Here is a 26,008-nt window from a genome sequence, read left to right on the forward strand (position 1 = left end):
ACATCTGACCTTTATATTGGGAGGAAACAGCTGAACATGGTTTTCCCTAGAACCTGAGAAAAATTTGGAAGCTGAGATGATTGACCTCCAACCACCACAACCACCCTCCTTTGTGTCAGGTAAGGCACCAATCAGCAGCGACCTTTCCCCCTGATTCCCATTGGCTCCAGTGTAGCTCGGGCTCCTTGATGCCGCACTCAGTCAAATGCTGCCTTGATGTCGAGGGCAGCCACTCTCACCTCTGGCATTCAGCTCTTTTGTCCATGTTTGAAACAAGGCATCATGAGGTCAGGAGCTGAGTGACCCTGGGCTAAACCCAAACTGAGAGTCCGTGAGCAAGTTATTGCTGAGTAAGTGCCGCTTGATAGCGCTGTTGATGACTCCTTCCATCACTTTGCTGATGATGGAGAGTAGACTGATGGGGGGTAATTGGCTGGGTTGGATTTGTCCTGTTTCTTGTGTACAGGACACACCTGGGCAATTTTCCACATTGCTGGGTAGATGCCAGTGTTGCAGCTGTACTGGAACAGCTTGGCTAGGGGAGCGGCAAGTTCTGGAGCACAAGTCTTCAGTCCTATTGCTGGGATGTTGTCAGGGTCCATCGCCTTTGCAGTATCCAGTGCCTTCAGCCGTTTCTTGCTAACATGTGGAGTGAATCAAATTGGCTGAAGACTGAATCTGTGATGCTGGGACCTCCGGAGGAGACCGAGATGGATCATCCACTCGGCACTTCTGGCTGAAGATTGTTGCGAATGCCTCAGCCTTGTCTTTCGCACAGATGTGCTGGGCTCCTCCATCATTGAGGATGGGGATATTTGTGGAGCCTCCTCCTCCAGTGAGTTGTTTAATTGTCCACCACCATTCACAGCTGGATGTGGCAGGACTGCAGAGCTTAGATCTGATGCGGTAGTTGTGGAATCGCTTAGCTCTGCCTATTACTTGCTGTTTGGCACAAGTAGTCCTGTGTTGTGGTTTCACCAGGTTGACACCTCATTTTTCGGTCTGCCTGGTGTTGCTCCTGACAAGCTCTCCTGCACTTTTCATTGAACCAGGGTTGATCCCCTGGCTGGGTGGTAATGGGGGAGTGGGGGATACGCCGGGCCATGAGGTTACAGACTGTGGTTGATACAATTCTGCTGCTGATGACCCTCAGCGTCTCATGGATGCCCAGTCTGGAGTTGCTGGATCTGTTCGGAGTCTATCCCATTTAGCGCGGTGGTAGTGCCACACAACACGATGGAGGGTATCCTCAATGTGAAGACGGGACTTTGGGGAGGATCCTGTCATTGGGAGATTAAGTTCACCCGCCGGATTTGAATCGTGGGAAATTCATGGTCCCGCTGGGAATGACGGGCTGGTGAAGTTCAGATGATCTGGCATGCGGCCCACACGCAGTCAGAGCCATGCCTGGCCCCACAGGCGCCTGATTCGCTGGGGTCAGGTTTCGCATTAAAAGTCTGATCAGCTGGAGCAACCTTTAAACGCTCCACTCAGCACAGACTGGCATCCCAAGAAGATGGCTGCGTGCAGACCAGCTCCCAGAGTCCAGGATTGACCGAATGCTGCATCCATTGAGAAGAGGAGAGACACCCTCTTCCCCAGGGTGGGACGGAGACTTCAGACCGCCCAAATCAACAGCACCTGGGATGAACACTGAAAGGGTGGCATACACGGTGGAAGGCCTGGGGCAAGAAGTCAGAGCAATGGATCAGGACGTCCAAGGCTTGTGCTGTCCATGGCTGAGGCACAGGACCGAGCCCAGTCACACGCGACGTGTCCTGTTGCACATGGACATTAAACTCCAGAGCTTGGCCCAGTCACAAAGGGTCATGGTTGAGGGCATCAAAAGCATTGGTTGGGTGCTGACTGACCTTGGCTAGGCCCAGAGGGACTTCTCGCAGGAATAGAGGGACATGTCTCACTCATTGAGGGAACGTGTCCCAGTCTCCGTGCTCCATGGTTGAGAGCATCGAGGTGGGCCTCCAGGACTGCAGCCCAGGAGCCTCCGGAGCCACTCCGGCCTCACCACTGCCCCATGGAGTAGCCCGGGGGCCATAATGCACCCCGACGGAGGAGGAAGTGAAGGTGCCTCCAGCAGGGGAGGTGCTGGTTCGCCGCAGCGCTTCCAAATCCTCCCCCACCTGACACTGATGGGCAGCGGGCAGAACACCTGCAAGTCGACCGGTTCCAATCAGAGCCAGACCCTCCAGGGAACGGCCGCCAAAGGCATCACAGGACAGGCACAGACGCGTAGCAGGCTGGCTTCACTGCTGATGTCCTGTCTGGGGTAACACTTAGAAGGCGCGGTACACCACGAAAGAGTAGAAAGATAGATTACACTTAAGTTGTTGGCACAGTGGTTGGCACTGCTGCCTCATAGCATCAGTGACCCGGGTTCAATTCAGCCTCGGGTGACTGTGCGGAGTCTGCACGTTCTCCCCGTGTCTGCCTGGGTTTCCTCCGGGTGCTCCGGTTTCCTCCGGGTGCTCCGGTTTCCCCTCACAGTCCAAAGCGGTTAGATGGATTGGCCGTGCTAAATTGCCCTTAGTGTCCAAAAATTTAGGTGGGGTTACTGGGTTGCGGTGATAGGGTGGAGGTGAGTGTCGAGAGAGGGTGCTCTTGCAGAGAGCCGGTACAGACTCGATGGGTGAAGACCTCCTGCACTGTAGGGATTGTATGATTGGCACAGGGGTAGGAGATGGTGAGGGGAAAGGGCACACCCATTGTAAACACAAACACTTTTTCTCCACCAGTCCGATCTGTCTCTACCCTCTGTCTCACAGATGTGAAGGATGAGCTTTGGCTGGGTGTTTGTGGGGGGTGGGGGCCACTGGGGAGAACCTAACCGAGACGTGGCAGGGCATGGGGCCAGCTACGTGAGCCCCCCCTTATATGACAGCTCACCCGGTGAGTGAGCCCTAACTGTTCATCATCCGGCCCCAAAACCTATTTCGGCCCATGGGAAGGAATCACCAGCACACATGCAGCGATCATCCGGATGGAAAATGCTTTATTATCTTAAAGACAGGAGTCAGACTTTGTCAGACAACGAGGAGCAGCAGAGCTCATCTCACAGCGAGTCATCAGCATCCTCCGTCCCTGATACTGCCAACCCAGGGCCCTGTGTGATGCTGGTAGGGCCCTTACAGGGGGGTGGGGGAACTCTGGTCGTGGGAAGGAGTGGAAGGACTGAGGGAGAGAGAAAGGGTGAGAGGTTCAGGGGAAGGTGGAATCTGTGTGGGGCGGGGGCAACAAAGAGGTCCGAGAGGGTTGCGGAGCGGCCGATGGCCAGGGCTCCGAGGACATCAGGAGGTGATGAGGTTGTCCCGTGTGTGGCAGCCCTGGATCACACACTGGACAGCCGACCTGCCCTGCCACCTCCGGATCCTCCTGGACATCATCCTGATCCTCCTTGTCAGATGAGGCCTGCTGTTTTTCCTCCTCCTCCAGCAGGTCACCACATTGCAGGAGACCCTGTTGGTGGCGATATTGGAGCTCCCTACCAGGGAGGGCCAGGCATCGGAAGTGCATCTTGAGAGCACTGATGCACCGCTCAATGACGCTCCTGGTTGCTGAGTGAGCGTTATTATAACAATTCTGTTCCTCGGTCTGGGGCATCTGCACAGGCGTCATTAGCCATGACCTCAGCGGGTAACCCTTGTCACCCAATAGCCAACCCCTCACCCAAGGGAGCATCTCAAAGGTGCCGGGAACCTCCGAGTGCACCAAGATGGATGTGTGGTGCGCGCTGCCTGGATATCTGGCGCAGATATGCATGACATGCAGTTGGTGGTTGCACATTAATTGCGGATTCATGGAGTGGAAGCCTTTCCCCTGGAATGAGCCAGAGACATGCATGTTCAGGGTGACTGTCACCTTGACGGCCACTGGGTGTCCTCCTCCATACCCCCTTGATGCCAGGTATGCCACCATTTGGCACAGGTGGCGCACTGTTTGCCTGGTAAGCCAGAGTCGTCGACGTCACATGTGGTCTGGCAGCTCCTCGAAGGACGGGTGTGGACGGTACACAAGTGGCCTGATGCTGCCTCCTGTCCACCACCTCCTTGGCCTGTTGGATAGTCAGCATTTAAGCTTCACCAGCTGGTCCCTGCTGCTCTGGGGCAGGTTCCTCTTATGCAGGGTTCTCTATGGCCCTGGCGCTCTTGCCGCTGTGCATGTGCAACAGCAGCAGCGGCTAGGTAGATAGCGAGCATAGCTGGCTGGCGTCTGAAATCTATGTCTCTGTTTCGATTTGATTTATTATTGTCACATGTATCAGTATACAGTGAAAGTATTGTTTCTTGCATGCTGTACAAACAATGCATACCGTACATAGGGAAGGAAGGAGAGACTGCAGAATATAATGTTACAGTTATAGCAAGGTGTTGAGAAAAGATCAACTTAATACGAGGCAGGTCCATTCAAAAGTCTGATGGCAGCAGGGAAGAAGCTGTTCTTGAGTCGGTTGGTACGTGACCTCAAACTTTGGTATCTTTTTCCTGACGGAAGAAGGTGGAAGAGAGTATGTCCGGGATGCGTGGGGTCCTTAATTATGCTGGCTGCCTTTCTGAGGCAGCGGGAATTATAGATAGAGTCAATGGATGAGAGGCTGGTTTGCGTGATGGACTGGGCTACGTTCACGACTGTTTGTAGTTTCCTGCGGTCTTTGGCAGAGCAGGCTCCATACCAAGCTGCGGAGCAAGAGACCGAGAATGTTAGCAAGATGAGATTCCCGTGACTTTCCAATACCACCAGGTTCCATGGTCACCCTGAGTTGTACTGCTACACCATCCTCAAGCTGTACCCCCCCATGCCCCTTTGAGATCACCTGGCCTGTGATCTGGGGCGCTCCTATCCTCATCGCCCGTCCCTGCCAACAGGGGTACATGTTTTAAAAAATATATATATTTATTAAAGTTTTTTAACACAATTTGTCACCCTTACAAACAACCCCCCCCCCCCCCGTAACAAAATAGAAAGAAAACGCACATAGCAAGATATAAACATGGTAAAACGATATGTTACAGAGCTTTGTACACTGGATTCCTCCCGTACGTGCCAGTTTTTTCATGTGTTCTCTTGCTCAAATACCCCCTAGGCAGTCCCCCCCCCCCCCCCCCCGGGTTGCTGCCATGTCGTTTATCCAGGCCTCCACGCTGGGGGGCTTCGCCTCCTTCCACATTAGCAAGATCCTTCGCCGGGCTACTAGGGACGCAAAGGCCAGAATGCCGGCCTCTTTCGCCTCCTGCACTCCCGGTTCGTCCACTACTCCAAATATTGCTAGCCCCCAGCTTGGCTTAACCCGGACTTTCACCACCTGAGATATTGTTCCCGCCACTCCCCTCCAGAACCCCTCCAGTGCCGGGCATGACCAAAACATATGGACATGGTTCGCCGGGCTCCCTGAGCACCTTCCACATCTGTCCTCTACCCCAAAAAACCTACTCAACCTCGCCCCCGTCAAGTGCGCTCTGTGAACCACCTTAAATTGTATCAGGCTGAGCCTGGCACACGAGAAAGAGGAATTAACTCTACCTAGGGCATCAGCCCATAGCCCCTCCTCAATCTCCTCCCCCAGCTCCTCCTCCCATTTACCCTTCAGCTCCTCTACCAAAGCCTCCCCCTCTTCTTTCATCTCCTGGTATATTGCCGACACCTAGCCCTCTCCCACCCGTACGCCCGAGATCACCCTGTCTTGAATTTCCTGTGAACAGGGGTACGTCCTGGTCAGACGAGGTGAGGACGGCAGATTTCCTTCTCCAAAGGACAGTGAACCAAATATTTCTCCTTATTCCTGACAAGTATTTTGTTTTAATGAAGCTAACCAGCTTTCCGGCTCTGGATTGTGTCAGCGCCATTGGCTTTAATAGTGGACGGAAGGCACGATGATGGGATTTGTGGAATGGGGGATCTCATGGCACCGGCAGATTGGGTTTCACGGGGGGCACTAATCGATATATTTCTTACCCCCTTTTCTAGGACCTTTCACACACTGCAATCGAGATGTATCAAACCATTGGACAGGTCCGCTCATCACAGCTGCTGGGGAAGGACCTTGCTGATTTCTACATGTAGGTACATGGAATGTTCTAGAACAAACACACCAATACTCAGTGGTGGTAGGGCAGAGGGGGGTGGGGGTCAAGGATTGGCTGCGGTCTCTTCGCTGTGACCTAGTGGATGTGTCGAGTGACCATTCAGGATTGATTGACACAGCTCCACCACAATGGAGTTGCCGAGTGGATGATTGAGATCACAGGTTTGAGAGGGTAAAGGGGGAAGTTTCTTTTTACTGCTCCTGGTATCAGGGTTACGCGGACTCAGCTCATGAATTATTACATAAGAACATAAGAACGAGGAGCAGGAGTAGGCCCCCTGGCCCCTCGAGCCTGCTCCACCATTTAATGAGATCATGGCTGATCTTTGTGGACTCAGCTCCACTCTCCGGCCCGTACACCATATCCCCGAATCCCTTTATTCTTTAGAAAGGTATCTATCGTTTATTATTCTTTGCGATTTGGTGTTTAACACCACTGCCCGTGGTTTTGATGTCAGAAGTGTATTTCTGGGATTAGGGTAGTAAACATTAACTCGTAACGATAGTAATTATAATCCCATAATGGCTGCAAAAAGCGTCAACAAAGTATGAAAACCCAAAGCGGTCTTAAAAGCTTTTCACAGCCAGTTCCTTATCAAGACAATGTTTCATCAATGACCTCCATCTTGACGTCAGAAGTCGGGATGTTTGCGGATGACTGCACAATGTTCAGCACCATTCACGACTCCTCAGATAACGAAGCAGTCCCTGTCTAAATGCAGCAAGACCTGGGCAACATCCAGGCTCGGGGCTGACAAGTAGCAAGTTACATTCGTGCCACACAAGTGCCAGGCAATGATCATCTCCATGACCAATTTAAGGGAGGATCTAACCATCGCCCTTTGACATTCAATGGCATTACCATCGCTGAATCCCCACAATCAACATCCTGGGGGTTACCATTGATCAGAAACTGAACTGGACCCAGCTACATTAATACTGTGGCTACCAGGGCAGGTCAAAGGCTGGGAATCCTACGGCGAGTAACTCACCTCCTGACCCCCCAAAGCCTGTCCACCATCTGCAAGGCACAAGTCAGGACTGTGATGGAAACTCTCCACTTGCCTGGATGAGCGCAGCTCCAACAACACTCAAGAAGCTCAACACCATCCAGGACAAAGCAGCCCCGCTTGATTTCTCCCCCTTCCACAAACATTTAAACCCTCCACCACCGACACATAGTGGCAGCCATGTGTACCATTCACACATACATTCTCAAATTCGAGATTAACGTCATGGTTTCCCAGACAGCAGTGATCCTGCACTCTATATGTTTCAGAGACTTGGCCGACCTGCAGCAGCCAAGTACCTGAGAAGCACCAGATTCTCCAAATCCGGGAGTGAGAAAGGTGATCTAACAGCAGCGCCCCCTCCTAAATCAACTTTGCTCAACATCAAGCTGATAATCACTCCAAACCCACCCCACTGGGTGGGCCATGTCATTCAGAGGCCTGACACTAGACCAGCGAAGCAAGTGTTCCACCAGGTGACACCCATGAAGACAGCGGAAAGGCTGTAGGGATGTCCTCAAACACATCGCCAGGTCAAACATACTGATGGGCGAGACTGGCTTCTGACCAACAAAAATGGAAAGGTTTATTTGGGAAGGCACCAAACGCATCAAGGGACTTTGTTGGGAACACGGGGAGTTGAAGCCGAGGCATCGAGAGAGTGTGTAAACCTCCAAACAACCCATCTACCCAACCCTGCCATCTGCCCATGTGTGGCAGAGTGTACAGGTGGCACATTGGATCAGGGTGACCAGCCACCCTGTATTTCCAGAGATCATGCTGTGCCTCATGTCCTGGGCTGTCTACATCCCTTACAATGTCTCAGGATGTCTGTATCCTTTGACCTGTAAAAGCCCCCCAACCCCCAAATGTCTGACAGGCCCCCAGGTCTGCCCTCTACCCATTATGACAGGCCCAGTTTGGATGCCAAAGTGTCGCTTAATTTAATGGATTTATCAGACATCCCCAAATCCATCGGACCGGTTTGGAAGTAAGTGATCTTTGATCTACTCTTTCAGACAGTCAGTATGGACTTGATGGGCTGAATGGCCACCTATTGCACAGTAAAGATCCTGTGATTCTGCTCCAGAAGAAGAGGATACAAGATGGACTGCAGCTACTGACAAAGTCTTCAGTGACCGCACCTTCCAAAGCCTCAATTTCTTCCACCGAGAAGGACAAAGTCTTCAGTGGTGCTTACTGGTTGTGGAGTATTTTGATCAAGAACTGCAGTAGTTCAAGATGGCCCATAAGCACCACCTTGAGGGAATGCCAGCCTTGCCAGCGGTAACCAGATCCTGTCCCAAGACAGTGCTTATGTGCTGCGAGGTGCTGGTTCTACAACAAATGGAGCAGTTAATGATCATTTAGATCCTCCTTTCGAACGCTCCTTTTGAGCACAGAATCTGCAATTGATCAACCCAGAGCTGTCACCTGTCCCGTACCTGCCTCCCCGAACAGGCACCGGAATGTGGCGACTAGGGGCTTTTCACAGTAACTTCAATTGAAGCCTACTTGTGACAATAAGCGATTTTCATTTCATTTTTCAAAAGCAAAAGGCTGAGTCAGCTGCTGAGTATTTCTGGCAATTCTCTTTGAATTTCTCTTCAATGGGCGGCTCAGTGGTTAGCACAGCGGTTAGCACTGTTGCGTCACAGCTCCAGGGTCCCAGGTTCAATTCTGGCCTCTGGTCACTGTCTGTGCGGAGTCTGCACGTTCTCCCCGTGTCTGCGTGGATTTCCTCCGGCTGCTCCGGTTTCCTCCCACAAGACATTCTGAATTGTCCCTCTGTGTACCCGAGCAGGCGCCGGTAGGTGGCGACTAGAGGCTTTTCACAGTAACTTCATTGCAGTATTAATGTTAGCCTACTTGTGACAATAATAAAGATTATTATTAATCTGATCATTGTTTTCTTGCTGCCAGGAGAAAAGGGGAGCCTCAGAAAGCAGAAATGTATCTTCAGGAAGCACTGAAAACGTACCAGGCCGAGGGTTGGCCTCTGCTCATCGCGCACACACGGAAACAACTGGCTGAGTGTCAGAAGCAGCTCCAGCAAACCCAGAAGTATCCTTGTACATGACACTCTGTCACTGGACGAGTAATCCAAACACCCAGGGTGATGCTCTGGGGACCCCTGTCTCAGCTCATTTGCTGCTGAAACCCTTTTGTTAACTCTAGACTTGGCCATTCATTGGACTCCTACATTCTAACGGGCTATATAAATACAAGTAGTCAGTATACTGTGATGCCCTCTCGGACCATCCCAATGGACTGTCCGGCAGGGCCATTTCGCTGCACACTCCGAGCCTTGTGTCGTCTCCGACATGATGTTCGTGTTTCTATGAGATTAACTTGGTGATGAAGGTGGTTAGTAGCCAGGAACCCCAGAGGTGAGCTGTCCATGATCAGTCTGCAGGAAGGATTGATACCATACTGACATGGATCAAGAATCGGTTAGCGCTCAGGAAACGGAGAGTAGGAATAAATAGGTATGTTTTGGAGTGGTAGGCAGTGACTAGTGGGGTGCTGCAGGAATCCGTGCTTGGGGCCCCAGCTGTTCACAACGTGCATCAATGGTTTGGATGTGAGAACCAAAAGTAATATTTATAAGTTTGCTGATGACACAAAACTTGGTGGGAATGTGAGTGGTGAAGAGGATGTTTAGAGGCTTCAAGGTTACTTGGACAAGTTGAATGAGTGGGCAAATAGATGGTAGATGCAGTATTATGTGGATAAATCTAAAGTTATCCACTTTGTTACAAAAACCAGAATGGCAGAGTATTATTTAAATGGTGATAGATTGGGAAATGCTGATGTACAAAGCGACCTGGATGTTCTTGTTCACAAGTCACTGAAAGGTTAAACATTAATTAAAATAAAGAAAAACAATTAACACTGAAAACACAATAATACCTTTACACAGTTAACTGTACTTTTTGAACATTTTCGAAAAGAACTTGGCTTAAAATAAACACAGAGCTAAAACCCCCTTTTGCTGGCAATAGTCCTTATAGATTTTCTAATCTATAAAATTGCAATAACTTTACCACAGAATGCCCTGCTGCTTTAAGATATGCTCTGAGGGTGACCACTAACTAGTTCTCCAAGTCTGGCTTCGTCCAAGCTCCATCTTCGTTGAGACCTTGCCAGCCACCACCCCCACAGTCTTCAATGTTTTCTTAAATCTGCTTTTCCCCTTTGATCTTACCCTCTATTGGTTCCTACAATCCTCTGGGGCTGGTTTAGCACACTGGGCTAAATCGCTGGCTTTGAAAGCAGACCAAGGCAGGCCAGCAGCACGGTTCAATTCCCGTACCAGCCTCCCCGAACAGGCGCCGCAATGTGGCGACTAGGGGCTTTTCACAGTAACTTCATTGAAGCTTACTCGTGACAATAAGCGATTTTCAATTCATTTCATTTCATTTAGAATTCCTCCTTTCCCAGAATTGAACAGCTTTTTAACTTGATGACCACTATTTACAATCTTCCCGGGTGGCAGTGTGGCGCAGTGGTTAGCACTTCTGCCTCACGGCACTGAGGACACGTGTTCGATCCCGGCCCCAATTCACTCTACGTGTGGAGTTTGCACATTCTCCCCGTGTCTGCGTGGGTTTCATCCCCACAACCTAAAGATGCGCAGGGTAGGTGGATTGGCCGCGCTAAATTGCCCCTTCATTGGAAAAAATTAATTTATTTTTAAAAATCTATTTACAATCTTCCAATTGTATAGATTCTCTTTTGAAATGCACCAGCCAACTTCGAACCGCTGGTTTCATATCGAACCACTGACCTTCACGGCCTTATTGATGGTTGCCCCGTCTGGTCTTTGTGCCTCTAATCCAGTTAAACCAATCGCATCCCCGTGAGCTTTTTTTCAAGGATATGACGGTGATTTTGCACAAAAAGAAAAATCAAAACATTTTCCTGATTATTTACTTTCCACGGAGGGAGAATGAGAGGGGATCTCGCTGAAACGTATTCGCTTCTGACAGAACCGCACAGACTGGATGCAGAGATATTGTTTCCCCTGGCTGAGTTAGGACTGAGATGAGGAGAAATCTCATCGCCTGGAAGATGGTGAACCTGTGGAATTCTTCGCTGCATAAGGCTGTAGAGGCCAAATCACTGAATGTATTTGATAAAGAAATAGATTTCAAGGCACGGAAGGTGTGCCGGGTTATGGGGAGAGTGCAGGAATATGGTATTGAGATAGACAACCAGTCATGATCACATTGAATGGCGGAGAAGACGCAATGGGCCCAAAGGCCTCCCTCCCCAATATTCTGTTACTGTCCATTAACCCAGTTTCCTAGCTACCTCCAGACCAGTAGCCTGCTGGCTGGTGACGACAACCTGACTGAAACAGAACGCATACACTTCTGCCAGGAGATTCTGAACCTGACACAGCAGCCTGACAGCGGGCAAGGTGAGACCAGGAAACTATCATCATCCATGTGCTGAGGGGAATTAAACTGCACCGTCCTAACTCTGACTTCCAGAGTTTGGAGGTGTGGAGTTAGACTGGGGAGGGAGTGGGCAACACGGTAGCACAGCGGTTAGCACAATTGCTGCACAGCTCCAGGGTCCCAGGTTCGATTCCGGCTTGGGTCACTGTCTGTGCGGAGTCTGCACGTTCTCCCCGTGTGTGCGTGGGTTTCCTCCGGGTGCTCCGGTTTCCTCCCACAGTCCAAAGATGTGCAGGTTAGGTGGATTGGCCATGCTAAATTGCCCTTGGTGTTGGGTGGGGTTACTGGGTTATGGGGATAGGGTGGAGGTGTTGACCTTGGGTAGGGTGCTCTTTCCAAGAGCCGGTGCAGACTCGATGGGCCGAATGGCCTCCTTCTGCTCTGTAAATTCTATGATTTGTGGTTGGGTGGATGAAGCTAGCTTGTGGGCACGGCCGAAGTTTGGATCAGGGAGAAAGGTTTGTTTAAACCGCTGTGCTGTGTTCTGTGTTTTCAGATGACCGCTTGCTGCTGGGGATGGAGGGCTTTCTCCAGTTGCAGAGTTTGTGTTTCAAGCCGGTGTGTGCAATGGTTCATGTAGGTGGGCTCCTCGAGATTGAACTGACCGTGCACAGCCTCATGCCCCTCCCTGTGCACCTACATCAGCTTTCCATTCACCTGAACCTCTCTGTCAGTAAAGACACATCCAAGAGGAGCAGTGAGCTTGGCAGCCGCAGTCGGAATGTGAATGGGATCTTCCTCTTCCCCAGTGGGCCCATTGGCCACCCTTCCCCCAGGAACAAACAGCCTTTCATTGAACTATGCGAGCTTTATGAGCAAAGTCCTTCAGACAGCTCGCTGAATTCCAGCGGCATTATCTGCAAGAACATGCACCTGCTGTTCGGGAGACAGGAGAGCAGCTCCTCCCTGGAACGATCCTCCGGGCTGGCTGTGGAAGATGCTGCCCATGTGTTACGGACCACTGACATACTGCTGAAACCAGGAATTAACACCATCCACTTCAAAACAGAGGCAAGTGCTTTCAAAACTCAAAACACTAAAAATAATGGCAGCTCCCTGTAGGTCTAGCTGTGCCATCGCGAGATCACCCATCTTCATACAAAGTGCAAAACTCTCACAGGAACGTTCCAGAGAGGCGAGGGAGCCTGAAGCGAGAAATGGATGGCTGTGGGGTGGGGAGTTGAGGCAGAAACAGAATATGGGAGTTGCCGGAAGAGCGGGGATGATGTGATACATGTTGGGTGTGTGAATGAAAACAGATAGACAAGTATGGGAATGGGACCGAGGAAGTAGCAACGAAGAAGCTGACCAGCAGCCATGAGGGATAAGGAGTCACGGCCGGGTCACTATTTGGGTATGGGATAGGTACCTCAACTCTGAAAACTATGCAGGGTAAATGGGTCAAAGAACAAGGGGCACCCGTAGCCCAGTGAGAGTCAGTGTGTGTGGGACCCGTACCCCAGTGAGAGTCAGTGTGTGTGGGACCCGTACCCCAGTGAGAGTCAGTGTGTGTGGGACCCGTACCCCAGTGAGCGTCAGTGTGTGTGGAACCCGTACCCCAGTGAGAGTCAGTGTGTGTGGAACCCGTACCCCAGTGAGAGTCAGTGTGTGTGGAACCCCTACCCCAGTGAGAGTCAGTGTGTGTGGAACCCGTACCCCAGTGAGAGTCAGTGTGTGTGGAACCCGTACCCCAGTGAGAGTCAGTGTGTGTGGAACCCCTACCCCAGTGAGAGTCAGTGTGTGTTGAACCCCTACCCCATTGAGAGTCAGTGTGTGTGGAACCCCTACCCCAGTGAGAGTCAGTGTGTGTGGAACCCCTACCCCAGTGAGAGTCAGTGTGTGTGGGACCCGTACCCCAGTGAGAGTCAGTGTGTGTGGGACCCCCAGTGAGAGTCAGTGGGTGTGGGATCCGTACCCCAGTGAGAGTCAGTGTGTGTGGGACCTGTAACCCAGTGAGAGTCAGTGTGTGTGGGACCCGTACCCCAGTGAGTCAGTGTGTGTGGGACCCGTACCCCAGTGAGGGTCAGTGTGTGTGGGACCCGTACCCCAGTGAGAGTCAGTGTGTGTGGGACCCGTACCCCAGTGAGAGTCAGTGTGTGTGGGACCCATACCCCAGTGAGCGTCAGTGTGTGTGGAACCCGTACCCCAGTGAGAGTCAGTGTGTGTGGAACCCGTACCCCAGTGAGAGTCAGTGTGTGTGGGACCCATACCCCAGTGAGAGTCAGTGTGTGTGGAACCCGTACCCCAGTGAGAGTCAGTGTGTGTGGAACCCATACCCCAGTGAGAGAGTCAGTGTGTGTGGAACCCGTACCCCAGTGAGAGTCAGTGTGTGTGGAACCCATACCCCAGTGAGAGAGTCAGTGTGTGTGGGACCCGTACCCCAGTGAGAGTCTGTGTGTTCAGCAGAGGAGTGGAACATGTGCAGTTGTTTGCTGGTGAGCTGCGGGTTGGTATCTGAACTGTGTTGTGATGAAACACTGATACTGGGAGGATGTTGGTGCGTTTCAGTTATAACCTTGGTTTAATGTTCTTTGTTCAGGCTAAGGAAGCTGGGACGTACACATTGCGGCAGCTTTGTGCCTCTGTGGGGCGGGTTCAGTTCACTCTCCCTCACATCTATCCTATTATTCAATATGAAGTGTACTCACAGGAACCTCTGCTCAAACTGCAACCAATGACTGGTGAGTTCATTTGGAATTTAAGATTTAAAAATTATTTAATGGGATGTGGGCGTCGCTGGTTAGTGCACCAATTACTGCCCATCCCTAGTTACCATTCAGAAGGTGGTGGTGAGCTGCCTTCCTGAACAGCTGCATTCTATGTGGTGTAGGTACACCCACTGTGCTGTTAGGGAGGGAGTTCCAGGATATTGCCCCCATCGACAGTAAAGGAACGGCGATATATTTCCCAGTCAGGGTGGTGAGTGACTCTGAGCCCTTGGCTTATTGGTGGATGTGGTGCCCATGGAGCGGGGCTGCTTTGTCCTGGATGATGTCGAGCTGAGTGTTGTTGGAGCTGCGCTCATCCAGGCAAGTGGAGAGTTTCCATCACACTCCTGACTTGTGCCTTGTAGATGGTGGACAGGCTTTGGGGAGTCAGGAGATGAGTTACTTGCCGCAAGATTCTTAGTCTTTGACCTATTATTGTAGCCGCAGTATTTATATGGCTGGGTCCAGTTCCGTTCCTGATAAATGGTAACCCCCAGAATTTTGGGAGATGGGGGTCTTCGGATGAGGAGAGATTGGAAATAAGAAGAGGGAGGTCAAAGCTTCAGAACAGCTGGGTAAAGACGAGCAGCACGGTAGCATTGTGGATAGCACAATTGCTTCACAGCGCCAGGGTCCCGGGTTCGATTCCGGCTTGGGGCACTGTCTGTGCGGAGTCTGCACATCCTCCCCGTGTGTGCGTGGGTTTCCTCCGGGTGCTCCGGTTTCCTCCCACAGTCCAAAGATGTGCGGGTTTGGTGGATTGGCAATGCTAAATTGCCCATAATGTCCAAAATTGCCCTTAGTGTTGGGTGGGGTTACTGGGTTATGGGGATAGGGTGTAGGTGTGGGCCTTGGGTAGGGTGCTCTTTCCAAGAGCCGGTGCAGACTTGATGGGCCGAATGGCCTCCTTCTGCACTGTAAATTCTATAAGAATGGGTCAGGAAGGGATAGGGCGTTTGCTAAAAATGTACCGCCGATCCGCCTCCAATATGGAATGAAACAGCTGCAGCCGAACCGCCCTCCTTCCGATCCCTGAGAGCGATTATATCTCCTTCATCACCACCTTCAGTGCCTCCCAGAATGTAGAGGGTAAGACCTCCCCATTCTGGTTGCAGGATATGTACCCATTAATGGCTTGTGACGGAACGCCTTGACAGAAGGCCTTGTTCACGAGGAGAGCTGTGTCCAGCCTCCATGGGGGGGGGCGTTGGCCCAGCCCGTCTCCAACCTCGCGTCCTTGTAGTGCGGAGCCTGGCCAGTGACCCCCACCGCCCCAAATAATGAGTCAGTGGGAGTCAATGTCAGGGATTTCTGCCATGGCCATTTTTAGAAAGTCTGTGTTGTCCAAATTGGACGCGTACAGATTTGCCAGCACCACCGGTGCCCCTTCCAGCGCCCCACAAACTATGACATATCGCCCACCAGGGCCGTCACCGTCTTTGTTGCTGGGAATGTCGCCCTCTTATTGAACAGTATGGCCACCCTCACAGCCCTTGTCCCGTAACACACGTGGTAGATCTGTCCTATCCAGCTCTTTTGTCCGCTCAGTCAGTCCTTCTCCCTCATGTGTGTCTCTTGGAGGAAGATTACGTCGGCCCTCGGGCTGTTCAGATGGACGACGCCTCTGGATCTTTCCATTGAGCCGTTCAGTCTCCTGGCGTTCCAGGTGACTACTCTGACCCTCTGACAGTGCGGCACTCCCTCAGTACTGACCCTCTGACAGTGCAGCACTCCCTCAGTACTGACCCTCTGACAGTGCGGCACTCCCTCAGTACTGACCCTCTGACTGTGCGGCACTCCCTCAGTACTGACCCTCTGACAGTGCAGCACTCCCTCAGTACTGACCCTCTGACAGTGCAGCACTCCCTCAGTACTGACCCTCTGACAGTGCGGCACTCCCTCAGTACTGACCCTCTGACAGTGCGGCACTCCCTCAGTACTGACCCTCTGACAGTGCGGCACTCCCTCAGTACTGACCCTCTGACAGTGCGGCACTCCCTCAGTACTGACCCTCTGACAGTGCGGCACTCCCTCAGTACTGACCCTCTGACAGTGCGGCACTCCCTCAGTACTGACCCTCTGACAGTGCAGCACTCACTCAGTACTGACCCTCTGACAGTGCAGCACTCCCTCAGTACTGACCCTCTGACAGTGCGGCACTCCCTCAGTACTGACCCTCTGACAGTGCAGCACTCACTCAGTACTGACCCTCTGACAGTGCAGCACTCCCTCAGTACTGACCCTCTGACAGTGCGGCACTCCCTCAGTACTGACCCTCTGACAGTGCGGCACTCCCTCAGTACTGACCCTCTGACAGTGCAGCACTCCCTCAGTACTGACCCTCTGACAGTGCAACACTCCATCAGTACTGACCCTCTGACAGGGCGGCACTCCCTCAGTACTGACCCTCTGACAGTGCGGCAGTCCCTCAGTACTGACCCTCTGACAGGGCAGCACTCCCTCAGTACTGACCATCTGACAGTGCGGCACTCCCTCAGTACTGACCCTCTGACAGTGCAGCACTCCCTCAGTACTGACCCTCTGACTGTGTGGCGCTCCCTCAGTACTGACCCTCTGACAGTGCAGCACTCCCTCAGTACTGACCCTCTGACAGTGCGGCACTCCCTCAGTACTGACCCTCTGACAGCGCGGCACTCCCTCAGTACTGACCCTCTGACAGTGCGGCACATCCTCAGTACTGACCCTCTGACAGTGCGGCACTCCTTCAGTACTGACCCTCTGACAGCGCGGCACTCCCTCAGTACTGACCCTCTGACAGTGCGGCACTCCCTCAGTACTGACCCTCTGACAGTGCGGCACTCCCTCAGTACTGACCCTCTGACAGTGCGGCACTCCCTCAGTACTGACCCTCTGACAGTGCAGCAGTCCCTCAGCACTGACCCTCTGACAGTGCAGCAGTCCCTCAGCACTGACCCTCTGACAGTGCAGCAGTCCCTCAGCACTGACCCTCTGACAGTGTGGCACTCTTATCAGTACTGACCCTCTGACAGTGCAGTACTCCCTCAGTACTGACCCTCTGACAGTGGAGCTCACCCTCAGTACTGACCCTCTGACAGTGCAGCACTCCCTCAGTACTGACCCTCTGACAGTGCGGCACTCCCTCAGTACTGACCCTCTGACAGTGCGGCACTTCCTCAGTACTCACCCTCTGACAGTGCAGCACTCCCTCAGTACTGACCCTCTGACAGTGCGGCACTCCCTCAGTACTGACCCTCTGACAGTGCGGCACTCCCTCAGTACTGACCCTCTGACAGTGCGGCACTCCCTCAGCACTGACCCTCTGACAGTGCAGCACTCCCTCAGTACTGACCCTCTGACAGTGCAGCACTCCCTCAGTACTGACCCTCTGACAGCGCGGCACTCCCTCAGTACTGACCCTCTGACAGTGCGGCACATCCTCAGTACTGACCCTCTGACAGTGCGGCACTCCTTCAGTACTGACCCTCTGACAGCGCGGCACTCCCTCAGTACTGACCCTCTGACAGTGCGGCACTCCCTCAGTACTGACCCTCTGACAGTGCGGCACTCCCTCAGTACTGACCCTCTGACAGTGCGGCACTCCCTCAGTACTGACCCTCTGACAGTGCAGCAGTCCCTCAGCACTGACCCTCTGACAGTGCAGCAGTCCCTCAGCACTGACCCTCTGACAGTGCAGCAGTCCCTCAGCACTGACCCTCTGACAGTGTGGCACTCTTATCAGTACTGACCCTCTGACAGTGCAGTACTCCCTCAGTACTGACCCTCTGACAGTGCAGCACTCCCTCAGTACTGACCCTCTGACAGTGCGGCACTCCCTCAGTACTGACCCTCTGACAGTGCGGCACTCCCTCAGTACTCACCCTCTGACAGTGCAGCACTCCCTCAGTACTGACCCTCTGACAGTGCGGCACTCCCTCAGTACTGACCCTCTGACAGTGCGGCACTCCCTCAGTACTGACCCTCTGACAGTGCGGCACTCCCTCAGCACTGACCCTCTGACAGTGCAGCACTCCCTCAGTACTGACCCTCTTACAGTGTGGCACTCCCTCAGCACTGACCCTCTGACAGTGCAGCACTCCCTCAATACTGACCCTCTGACAGTGCGGCACTCCCTCAGTACTGACCCTCTGACAGTGCGGCACTCTCTCAGTACTGACCCTCTGACAGTGTGGCACTCCCTCAGTACTGACCCTCTGACAGTGCGGCACTCCCTCAGTACTGACCCTCTGACAGTGTGGCACTCCCTCAGCACTGACCCTCTGACAGTGTGGCACTCCCTCAGTACTGACCCTCTGACAGTGTGGCACTCCCTCAGCACTGACCCTCTGACAGTGTGGCACTCTATCAGTGTTGTGTTTTGTGCGCTGCGCTGTGTAATAATCTGTGCCTGTCTACTTTATTTAGACAGCCTCCTGGCCGGTATATCTCAGAGTGTGACGTTCACGATACAGACCGGACATTATACGGTGAAGAGCGGAGACACACTGCAGCTGAGCATCACCGACACTTTGCCCATCCTGCATTCGGCAAGCAGCACTGCCACTGTCTCCACCAGCAGCGGGGGTGAATATTATATATTTAAAGAATCTCTTGCTGTCCGTTTTTATATTACTTGCAAGTTCACCCTCATGGTTTATCTTCTCCCTCTTTGGTCATCTTTTGTTTGTTTTTACAACTTGCCCAATTCTCTGGCTTGCTACTTACTAATCTTTGTCCGTGTTCATTTTTTCTTTCAGTTTAATGCTATCCTTATTGTGATATCGCACACGGGACCTACGGGGAGGGAATGTGTATCTTCCCTGTGGTCCTTGTGGAGTACGATCCAAAGTATCGTCTTGCACCATTTGCTTTATCTACATATGTGTTTGTGTAACCCACCTCTTAACCCACCTGATGAAGGAGCTACGCACCGAAAGCCCATAATTCCAAATAAACCTGTTGAACTTTAACCTGGTGTTAACCTGCCCCTAACCCGATGTTGTAAGACTTCTTACAGTGGTAGGGAAAGTATTTGGAGAAAACTCTGAAGGAGAAAATCTATCTCCACTTGGCAAGGCAAGGTTTGATCAGGAGTAGTCAGCATGGCTTTGCCAGAGGAAGGTCATGCCTAACAAATTTGAGTGAATTGTTTGAGCATGTGACCAGATGTGTAGATGAGGGTAGTGCAGTTGATGTAGTTTACATGGATTTCAGCAAAGTCTTTGACAAGGTCCCAGATGGGAGACTGATAAAGAAGGCAAATGCACATGGGATACAGGGGAACTTGAGAAGGTGGGTTCAAGGCTGGCTGAGCTGTAGGAGACGGAGGGTGATGACAGACGGCTGTTTTAGTGCCTGGAAGCCAGTGAGCAGTGGTGACCACAGGGATCTGTGCTGGGCTCCCTAGTGTTCCTCATTTATATAAACAACATAGATGTCTATGTGGGGGGAAGGATCAGTAAGTTTGTGGATGACACAAAGATTGGCCGGGTGGTTAACAGTGAGGTTGAGTGTTTTGGGTTACAGGAAGATACAGACGGGATGGGCAAATGGGCAGAATAATGGTCGATGGAATTTAATCCTGAAAAGTGTGAAGTGATACACTCTGGAAGGATCAATGTGACAAGGAAATATTCAATTAATTTGCCTGACACTGGGAAGTTCCGAGGAACAAAGGGACCTGGGCATGTTTGTCCATAGATCTCTAAAGGCAGGAGGGCAGGTTAATGTGGTGGTGAAAAAGGCACATGGGACACTTGCCTTATCAATCGGGGCACAGATTACAAAAGCAGGGAGGTCCTGTTGGAGTTGTATAGAACATTAGTGAGGCCACAGCTGGAGCACTGTGTGCAATTCTGGCCACCACATTATAGGAAGGATGTGATCGCACTGGAGGGGGTGCAGAGGAGATTCACCAGGATGGTGCCTGGGGTGGAACATTTAAGCTATGAGGAGAGGTTGGATAGGCTTGGGTTGTTTCGCTGGAGCAGAGAAGACTGAGGGGCGACCTGATCGAGGTTTTAAAGATTATGAGGGGCATGGACAGGGTGGATAGGGAACAGCTGTTCCCCTTAGTTGAAGGGTCAGTCACGAGAGGATGCAAATTCAAAGGGGGGGGGGAGAGAGGTTCAGGGGGGATTTGAAGAAAAACCTTTTTACCCAGAGGGTGGTGAGGGTCTGGAACGCACGGCCTGGGAGGGTCTGAGAGGCGGGTTGCCTCACATCCTTCAAAAAGTACCTGGATGAGGACTTGGCCCATTGTAACATTCAAGGCTATGGACCAAGTGCTGGCAAATGGGATAGGTAGGCAGTCGGTACAGACTCGAAGGGCCTGTTCTGCACTATATTGTTCTGTCTGATGCAGCACTTTGCTCTTCGCTTTTTTTAAAATTTAGAGAACCCAACTTTGTTTCCAATTAAGGGGCAATTTAGCGTGGCCAATCCACCTAACCTGCACATCTTTGTGTTGTGGGGGTGAAACCCACACAGACATGGGGAGCTAAATCGCTGGCTTTGAAAGCAGACCAAGGCAGGCCAGCAGCACGGTTCGATTCCCGTACCTGCCTCCCCGAACAGGCGCCGGAATGTGGCGACTAGGGGCTTTTCACAGTAACTTCATTGAAGCCTACTCGTGACAATAAGCGATTTTCATTCATTTCTTGGAGAGGTAAATTACTCTGGGTGATTTATTCCAAATTTGGCTACCGTCCTTGCCCCCCTCCACCTGCTGTTTGCGGCAGCCTTTGACTTGGTGCAAGGCCCAGGATGCGACGTTAAAATGGTGAAGCAACGGATGTCCTCCTCAGGGGTGTTGACTCTTCAAAACTATTTGATGCTTCGCCAATTGGCATTGGGGCAGTTGTGGCCCAACAGATGAGTGACGGCCATGACTGTCAGGGCGTTTTTTGCTTCCAGGATGCAGGCTGTGGCCGAGAGAAAATATGCCCAGATCGGAAAAGAAGGTCTGGCGGTTGTATTTGGTGACATCTGGTTTCGGCAGTGTGTCTATTTTTTATTGTCGTCAATCACAAGCCATTGCTCTGCCTCTTCTGTAAAGAACAAGGCGATCCTGCCAATAAGGTTTGGAAGGATTCAGCGCTGAGCTCTGTTATTGGCTGCCTACGAATACTCTTTTGAGCACCGCCCAGGCCCCTACATTGTGCACGCTGATGCGTGGAGCTGTCTTCCCCACAGATTGAATCCGCGAACCCCGCTATGGCGAATGAAGTGATTGCTGTCCTGAATGTCATGGATTCCTTGCCAAGGTTTGACATCTGGTGCTATACGGTGGTCAGCAGCAACAGCTGTCAGAGGAACTGACCGTGGCGAACGGCATCCTCCTGTGAGGCAGCAGGGAGCCTGTCCCGGCAAAGGCACAGGATGCCATCTGGAAGGACTTTCTCAAAGGACATCCCAGAATGTCCCGAATGAAGGTGCTGGTGAGAAGCTACATCTGGTTTGGACGGTGATATCGGGACGTTGGACGGGGATATCGGGACGTTGGCCTGGTTTGGACGGAGATATCGGGACGTTGGCCGGGTTTGGACGGGGATATCGGGGGTTTGGACGGGGATATCGGGACGTTGGCCGGGTTTGGACAGGGATATCGGGACGTTGGCCGGGTTTGGACGGGGATATCGGGACGTTGGCCGGGTTTGGACGGGGATATCGGGACGTTGGACGGGGATATCGGGACGTTGGCCGGGTTTGGACGGGGATATCGGGATATTTGCCGAGTTTGGACGGGGATATCGGGACGTTGTCCGGGTTTGGACGGGGATATCGGGACGTTGGCCGGGTTTGGACGGAGATATCGGGACGTTGGCCGGGTTTGGACGGGGATATCGGGACGTTGGCCTGGTTTGGACGGGGATATCGGGACGTTGGCCGGGTTTGGACGGGGATATCGGGACGTTGGCCGGCTTTGGACCGGGATATCGGGATGTTGGCCGGGTTTGGACAGGGATGTCGGGACGTTGTCCGGGTTTGGACTGAGATATCGGGACGTTGGACGGGGATATCGGGACGTTGGACGGGTTTGGACGGGGATATCGGGACATTGGCCGGGTTTGGACGGAGATATCGGGACGTTGTCCGGCTTTGGACGGGGATATCGGGACGTTGGCCGGGTTTGGACAGAGATATCGGGACATTGGCCGGGTTTGGACGGAGATATCGGGACATTGGCCGGGTTTGGACGGGGATATCGGGACATTGGTCGGGTTTGGACGGGGATATCGGGACGTTGGCCGGGTTTGGACGGAGATATTGGGACGTTGTCCGGCTTTGGACGGGGATATCGGGACGTTGGCCAGGTTTGGACGGGGATATCGGGACGTTGGCCGGGATTGAACGGGGATATCGGGACATTGGCCGGGTTTGGACGGGGATATCGGGACCTTGGCCGGGTTTGGACGGGGATATCGGGACGTTGGCCAGGTTTGGACGGGGATATCGGGACGTTGGCCGGGTTTGAACGGGGATATCGGGGCGTTGGACGGGTTTGGACGGGGCTATCGGGGCGTTGGACGGGTTTGGACGGAGATATCGGGACATTGGCCGGGTTTGGACGGAGATATCGGGACGTTGGCTGGGTTTGGACGGGGATATCGAGGTGTTAGACGGGTTTGGACGGGGATATCGAGACATTGGCCGGTTTGGACGGGAATATCGGGACGTTGGCCAGGTTTGGATGGAGATATCGGGATATTTGCCGAGTTTGCACGGGGATATCGGGACGTTGGCCGGGTTTGGACGGGGATATCGGGACGTTGGCCGGGTTTGGACGAGGATATCGGGACATTGGCCGGGTTTGGACGAGGATATCGGGACGTTGGCCGGGTTTGGACGAGGATATCGGGACGTTGGCCGGGTTTGGACGAGGATATCGGGACGTTGGCCGGGTTTGGACGAGGATATCGGGACGTTGTCCGGGTTTGGACGGGGATATCGGGACGTTGGCCGGGTTTGGACGGGGATATCGAGACGTTGTCCGGGTTTGGACGGGGATATCGGGACGTTGGCCGGGTTTGGACGGGGATATCGGGACATTGGCCGGGTTTGGACGGGGATATCGGGACGTTGGCCGGGTTTGGACGGGGATATCGGGACGTTGGCCGGGTTTGGACGGGGATATCGGGACGTTGGCCTGGTTTGGACGGGGATATCGGGACGTTGGACGGGGATATCGGGACGTTGGCCGGGTTTGGACGGGGATATCGGGACGTTGGCCGGGTTTGAACGGGGATATCGGGGCGTTGGACGGGTTTGGACGGGGATATCGGGGCGTTGGACGGGTTTGGACGGAGATATCGGGACATTGGCCGGGTTTGGACGGAGATATCGGGACGTTGGCTGGGTTTGGACGGGGATATCGAGGTGTTAGACGGGTTTGGACGGGGATATCGAGACATTGGCCGGTTTGGACGGGAATATCGGGACGTTGGCCAGGTTTGGATGGAGATATCGGGATATTTGCCGAGTTTGCACGGGGATATCGGGACGTTGGCCGGGTTTGGACGGGGATATCGGGACGTTGGCCGGGTTTGGACGAGGATATCGGGACATTGGCCGGGTTTGGACGAGGATATCGGGACGTTGGCCGGGTTTGGACGAGGATATCGGGACGTTGGCCGGGTTTGGACGAGGATATCGGGACGTTGGACGGGGATATCGGGACGTTGGCCGGGTTTGGACGGGGATATTGGGACGTTGGCCGGGTTTGGACGGGGATATCGAGACGTTGTCCGGGTTTGGACGGGGATATCGGGACGTTGGCCGGGTTTGGACGGGGATATCGGGACATTGGCCGGGTTTGGACGGGGATATCGGGACGTTGGCCGGGTTTGGACGGGGATATCGGGACGTTGGCCGGGTTTGGACGGGGATATCGGGACGTTGGCCTGGTTTGGACGGGGATATCGGGACGTTGGCCGGGTTTGGACGGGGATATCGGGACGTTGGCCGGGTTTGGACGAGGATATCGGGACGTTGGACGGGGATATCGGGACGTTGGCCGGGTTTGGACGGGGATATCGGGACGTTGGCCGGGTTTGGACGGGGATATCGGGACGTTGGCCGGGTTTGAACGAGGATATCGGGACATTGGCCGGGTTTGGACGAGGATATCGGGACGTTGTCCGGGTTTGGACGAGGATATCGGGACGTTGTCCGGGTTTGGACGGGGATATCGGGACGTTGGCCGGGTTTGGACGGGGATATCGGGACGTTGGCCGGGTTTGGACGGAGATATCGGGACGTTGGCTGGGTTTGGACGGGGATATCGGGACGTTGGCCGGGTTTGGACGGGGATATCGGGACATTGGCCTGGTTTGGACGGAGATAGCGGGACGTTGGCCGGGTTTGGATGGGGATATCGGGACATTGGCCTGGTTTGGACGGAGATAGCGGGACGTTGGCCGGGTTTGGATGGGGATATCGGGACGTTGGCCGGGTTTGGACGAGGATATCGGGACATTGGCCGGGTTTGGACGGGGATATCGGGACGTTGGCCGGGTTTGGACGAGGATATCGGGACATTGGCCGGGTTTGGACGGGGATATCGGGACGTTGGCCGGGTTTGGACGAGGATATCGGGACATTGGCCGGGTTTGGACGGGGATATCGGGACGTTGTCCGGGTTTGGACAGAGATATCGGGACGTTGGCCGGGATTGGACGGGGATATCGGGACGTTGGCCGGGATTGGACGGAGATATCAGGACGTTTGCCGGGTTTGGACGGAGATATCGGGACGTTTGCCGGGTTTGGACGGGGATATCGGGACGTTGGCCGGGTTTGGACGTGGATATCGGGATATTTGCCGAGTTTGGACGGGGATATCGAGGCGTTGGCCGGGTTTGGATGGGGATATCGGGACGTTGGCTGGGTTTGGACGGGAATATCGGGACATTGGGCGGGGATATCGGGATATTTGCCGAGTTTGGACGGGGATATCGGGACGTTGGCCGGGTTTGGACAGGGATATCGGGATATTGGGCGGGGATATCGGGATATTTGCCGAGTTTGGACGGGGATATCGGGACATTGGCCGGTTTGGACGGGAATATCGGGACGTTGGCCAGGTTTGGATGGAGATATCGGGATATTTGCCGAGTTTGCACGGGGATATCGGGACGTTGGCCGGGTTTGGACGGGGATATCGGGACGTTGGCCGGGTTTGGACGAGGATATCGGGACATTGGCCGGGTTTGGACGAGGATATCGGGACGTTGGCCGGGTTTGGACGAGGATATCGGGACGTTGGCCGGGTTTGGACGAGGATATCGGGACGTTGGACGGGGATATCGGGACGTTGGCCGGGTTTGGACGGGGATATTGGGACGTTGGCCGGGTTTGGACGGGGATATCGAGACGTTGTCCGGGTTTGGACGGGGATATCGGGACGTTGGCCGGGTTTGGACGGGGATATCGGGACATTGGCCGGGTTTGGACGGGGATATCGGGACGTTGGCCGGGTTTGGACGGGGATATCGGGACGTTGGCCGGGTTTGGACGGGGATATCGGGACGTTGGCCTGGTTTGGACGGGGATATCGGGACGTTGGCCGGGTTTGGACGGGGATATCGGGACGTTGGCCGGGTTTGGACGAGGATATCGGGACGTTGGACGGGGATATCGGGACGTTGGCCGGGTTTGGACGGGGATATCGGGACGTTGGCCGGGTTTGGACGGGGATATCGGGACGTTGGCCGGGTTTGAACGAGGATATCGGGACATTGGCCGGGTT

The 26,008-nt window shown here is 53.5% G+C and overlaps 2 protein-coding genes across 2 annotated transcripts in view; one reads left to right on the forward strand and one right to left on the reverse strand.

Moving 5' to 3' along the window:
* LOC140427619 (ribosomal RNA processing protein 1 homolog B-like) overlaps nucleotides 1-26,008 on the reverse strand; it is a 944,136-nt gene that overhangs the window by 637,912 nt on the left and 280,216 nt on the right. The window lies entirely within an intron of this gene.
* trappc10 (trafficking protein particle complex subunit 10) overlaps nucleotides 1-26,008 on the forward strand; it is a 160,838-nt gene that overhangs the window by 75,819 nt on the left and 59,011 nt on the right. The window contains exons 11-16 of the mRNA XM_072513026.1: nucleotides 5,980-6,071; nucleotides 9,031-9,171; nucleotides 11,421-11,533; nucleotides 12,070-12,584; nucleotides 14,113-14,254; nucleotides 18,686-18,844. Of these exons, the coding sequence (XP_072369127.1) occupies nucleotides 5,980-6,071; nucleotides 9,031-9,171; nucleotides 11,421-11,533; nucleotides 12,070-12,584; nucleotides 14,113-14,254; nucleotides 18,686-18,844 (1,162 nt within the window). The remainder of the gene's footprint in view (nucleotides 1-5,979; nucleotides 6,072-9,030; nucleotides 9,172-11,420; nucleotides 11,534-12,069; nucleotides 12,585-14,112; nucleotides 14,255-18,685; nucleotides 18,845-26,008) is intronic.

This window comes from Scyliorhinus torazame, chromosome 8, assembly GCF_047496885.1.
Source record: "Scyliorhinus torazame isolate Kashiwa2021f chromosome 8, sScyTor2.1, whole genome shotgun sequence".
Lineage (NCBI taxonomy): Eukaryota > Metazoa > Chordata > Chondrichthyes > Carcharhiniformes > Scyliorhinidae > Scyliorhinus > Scyliorhinus torazame.